General features: G+C 43.9%; 1 protein-coding gene across 1 annotated transcript in view; it reads left to right on the top strand.

Moving 5' to 3' along the window:
- The first annotated feature begins 93 nt into the window (after positions 1-93).
- TUBGCP6 (tubulin gamma complex associated protein 6) overlaps positions 94-4,444 on the top strand; it is a 24,002-nt gene continuing 19,651 nt past the window's right edge. Inside the window, 3 exon segments of the mRNA XM_037388310.1 lie at positions 94-186; positions 879-1,686; positions 3,174-3,337. Of these exon segments, the coding sequence (XP_037244207.1) occupies positions 940-1,686; positions 3,174-3,337 (911 nt within the window). The 5' untranslated portion in view covers positions 94-186; positions 879-939.

The following is a 4,444-nucleotide window of genomic DNA, read 5'->3' as shown; positions in this document are numbered from 1 at the left end:
CGCGCCGCCTGACGCTCCGCGCCAAGCAGCCGCCCCGCGCCGCCTGACGCCCCGCCTGGGGCCGCCCCCCGGGCCCCGCCCCGTCGCGCTCCCGTGACGTCAGCGCCGCTGTGCGCGGCAGCCCGCGCCGGGGGAGGAGGCGGCCGTGGCGTCCCGCTGCCGCCCGTGCCGGGGAGGCCGCCCCAGGTACGGCGGGGTGGGGAGCGCGGCCGCGGGGTCCCCCGGGCGGGGGAGAGGTGGAAGGCGGTGGCGGGGCGGCCCCGCGCGGTGCGCGGCTCTGCGGGCACGGGGCTGATGCTGAGGGCGAGGGCTGGCAGGCGGCTCTCGGGGGTGGAGGGGCTGGGCCCAGCTTGATCCGTAGGATGCGCCCCCGCCGCCGGGAGCTCCTCCGGGGTGGTGCTGGCACCGGCACCCCCCCGCACCTTTCCGATGGGTGCTCCGGAGCCGCCGCAGGGACGGAGGGCGCCGCGCAGGCCAGCCCCGCGCCGCGGTCACAGGCAGCAGCCCGCCGCTTCTCGCCGCTCTGTGCGTGGCTTCTGCTGAGGGCACTGCTTGGGGGGGCAGGTGGCGGGTGTCTCCAGGGAAAAGCTGGAGCGGTAGAGCTTTTGGAGGTGTTCCCACGTGAATCCTGTATTAGATCGGGACAATCTTCTGTCTCAGTCTGTTAGGCAAAATGAGGTGTCTGGAATTAAGCTTGCAGCAGCAGCACCTAGCTTGTGATCAGAGTCACGGTGTTATTTTTATAGCTCGTGTCCTAAATACGTGCTAGGTCGGTTTTCTTCTCTCTCGTTTTGGGCAGTTTCAGTTTAAGTTAAAGCATATTCATCAATTTCTCATACACGTTACAAGTGTTTCTTCCTTTTCCTGATATTTTTCAGGTCTTCACATGAAAACAGAGACCCAGACTGTAACTGCTGTAACTTGACTACTTGATTTGAAATGGAGAGCATTACGCAGTTGTTCAATGATTTGTGTGAAGCACACTTGACAGGTTTGCCGTGGAAGGTCCACCTGGGCAGGCTCAAGATCAGCAAGAGAAGGGCTAAGCAAAATCTGAAAAGGGTTGCTTATAATGCCCTGTTCATAAACCTTTTTCAAGATGAGGCTCGTAAGCTGCAATCAAATGTTTCCAGGCTTCCTGTGAAAAACAAAATTTTGATGCTGTCTTTCAACTTGAGAGTTGGTGGCCTAGGCGCTCAAGCGGATAGACTGGAGAATCTTGTGGAGGAACTGGAAACAGCTGAATGCTTGCCATTTACTGAAGTTAATTCTGTCTTGGATCTCTTAGTACAGCTTGCTGGAACAGGTCCTCCTCAGCTTGTACCCCAAAAAAAGGACTATTTTTTGAACAACAAATACGTTGGGAGAAATGTCAAATATCAGGGTTACGATTATTACGATGTAAGTGTATTTGAAGCTGATATACAATCTCTAATAACAAATGAAGAATGTCAGTTCAATGACACAATTCAAAAGACGCTTCAGATAATGGAGGCTGCACCTGGCACTGGACTCCCTGCCATAGGGTTGTTCTCACAGAACTATCCTGCTGGTGACAAGTTTGAGAAAGAAACGCGGGTCTCGCTCTTCGGTGCTCTTGTCCACAGCCGTACGTATGATATGGACATCAAGTTGGATTTACCACCAGTGCCTGACAATGCAGATTTGTCTGGACTTGCAATTAAAGTATGGTATCATTTGTTTTGGACTTAAGAGTGTATGCATGCTTTCAATATGCCACTTGGATACTGTAATTTAAAATACAATTAGTGGTTACATTTGTAATAGAAGCATACAGTGTTGGAACGTAAGGTGGAGCAGGGATCCTTTTCTTTGCTGACAACCAGATAAGCTTTTTGCATTCAGAGATGTATGATAACAAAAACCTCGGTCTTGTCCTGTAGCTGTGTAAAAACCCCATGATTTGGCCATAGGCTTTATGAAGTTAAGCCATCGGCTATATCTGTGCCTTCCCCACCCTAGTAGTCTTTTGGTTGCATTTTTGCCTGCCTTGTATATTGAACTCTTTTGCGTTGTTGCTTACATGTTACTGTTCAGCTTGCCTGCGTAAGCATTTCTGTCTGAATGTACATGTTTTGCTCTTCAGAGTATGTTAACTAACTTGTATTTTCTTCTTGGCTTATTGTATCTTAAAACATTTGTTTTGGTTATTATATTTCATTGAACCTCCTCATTCCCACTGTCCTTTTAACTCTTCTGTGTGTACAGTTTCTACTGTATTTTTTCCCCCTTTTGTTGTCCGTTCTGTTTATTTTTGTTATGTTTTATTCTCATAGAGGTACTTGTCAGGGTTTTTTCATTCTTTCCATTTTTACTGTGTGTAGGTACGGTTTTTGTACTTCTGTACTTTTAATCGTTAATTTGTTCCCACTGCTTAACATGTGGATAGCTCTTGTAGTTCCCTTAACTCAGGGTCTTCATTGAAACTTAAAAGGCAGACACATTGAAAAAGAAAACCCCTGCTTTTCAATGTGCACATATGGATGTAAGTTCTAACTTGGGAGAGGCAGAACCTTTTTGCGTAAGTACTGTATTCTTTCCATCAGACTGGAAAATTTGTGATTTCTTGAAGAGCAGCATGCTGCTTTTTTATGTGGGTGTGATTGTCTTTTTCTAAAATTAGGACTGTTCTGATATACAAGTTCTGTTGAGTGGGAGTTGAGGATGTGGCATATACATTGTTTAGATGCCTGCAGATTTTCTGCATATGAATAAGCATAAGGGAGCAAACTATGTTTGTCATAGTTAATGAAATGTTTACAAATTTGAAGAATTGGGGTCTGGATTTTTTACTGAAATACTGAGCAGTATGGTTTTATTAGTGTTACATATTGTTGAATGTCTAGACCTTGGATTCTCAGTTTGTAGAACTATATGCTTACCGAAGGAATAAGTGTCAATAATATACTGACAAACAGTATATTGTTTTGATGGTGATTGTTGTTTTTTATGTAGGCATTAATACTTACAGAGACTTATCAAGTGAAAAGAGTGCTTACAGGAAAAACCTAAAATAGATACAAAGGGAGGTTGGGTGACAGATTGTCATATAGAGGCACTTGATCATGAATGACAGCAGAGCATCTTCTGTGTTAGCATATGTTTCTTCAGTAAAATGTTTTTACATGTAACATTTGAACTCTCCCTGACAGGTTCCCCAAAGTATAGACCAGTCAGAAGATGAGGGATTCCAGTCAGCATCCAATCTGACTCCTGATTCTCAGTCAGAGCCGAGCATGACTCCAGACATAGACTTGTGGGATGCAGTGCTTACATACGGACCCAGCAAACGAAGATGTTGGGAAAGAATTGGATAGTACGTGTCTGATGTTACTGGCAAACTTACTATGCATCGTATGAAAATGTATGAAGGTGCATTTCATCTTAGTTACAAATTACCTCAGTATAAATAGTGAAACGAGCATATTTAATTCACATAATTCAGTATACTGCCTTCATGATTGAGAAAGGATTAAAGATCATGCAGTTTCAACAAACTAGTTCTTAGGTTGCAGCTGTTCCATAGGAAGAGATAAAACAAAATCTTCTTTGTCAAAAACACTGAAGACATTAAGGAAACACTTTCTATTTGTGTGAAATGTAACATTTTTCTAACTAATCTGACTTCTTGTGCACTATGCAATTTATCTCAGTCTAAAATGATGCCATATTTTCAGTTTCAAAAGAGAAAGTGGTAGTTATAGAGCACTAGAATAATTAAACACACATCTCCCAGTATTGTAAGATATTGTATTCCTTTTCCCTGTCTGTAACCAAAACAGAAATTAACAGGTTTCTTGATGGTGTAGTTAGACTTGTAGTTCTGTTGGCTGTTGAGCAGAAGATGCATCTTCTGAGACAAGGCTCTGTATAGCCCTGTTAAAGCTTCCTGGCTTCCCTAAAATAGAAGGACAGAAAAAAAAGCAGGTATAACGGGTATCTTCCTTTCATTCCTGATGGACGGTGCTGTGTCCAAATTCTTGGACAGAAATCCAGAGATTCCTGGAGAAACTTTGCTCTGTGTGTTTTCTGTAATTTTAGGGAATAAGCTAGTAATGTGTCTGTTGCAGTATTACACAGTGTGTTTTTTCAACTCCTGATCCTGAGATGCTCAGAAACTTAAAAGTTCCCTGATGTGGTTTTTAAAAGCTGCTGTAGCACACTAGCTTTGTTCCTAGTACAAGGCAGTTTTTCTTGCTAACGTTTAGACTGTAAGGACCTTAGAGTCAAATATAGACTATATATTTATATATATATAGCCTGACAGCTTTCGTGTAATGCGTGGTACTAGAATTCAGAATTCTTGGAAGAATCAGGAGAAGCTGTTTTTGAGGGGATAGTAATCCTCGCTGGGAAGAGCTAAAACGAGTTAATACAAGTAGTTATAGCATTTTGAGCATCTTGCTCTGTATTTGAATATTAG

Source organism: Falco rusticolus, chromosome 5 (genome assembly GCF_015220075.1).
Source record: "Falco rusticolus isolate bFalRus1 chromosome 5, bFalRus1.pri, whole genome shotgun sequence".
NCBI classification, from domain to species: Eukaryota; Metazoa; Chordata; class Aves; order Falconiformes; family Falconidae; genus Falco; species Falco rusticolus.
This window is presented reverse-complemented; position numbering and strand designations above follow the sequence as displayed.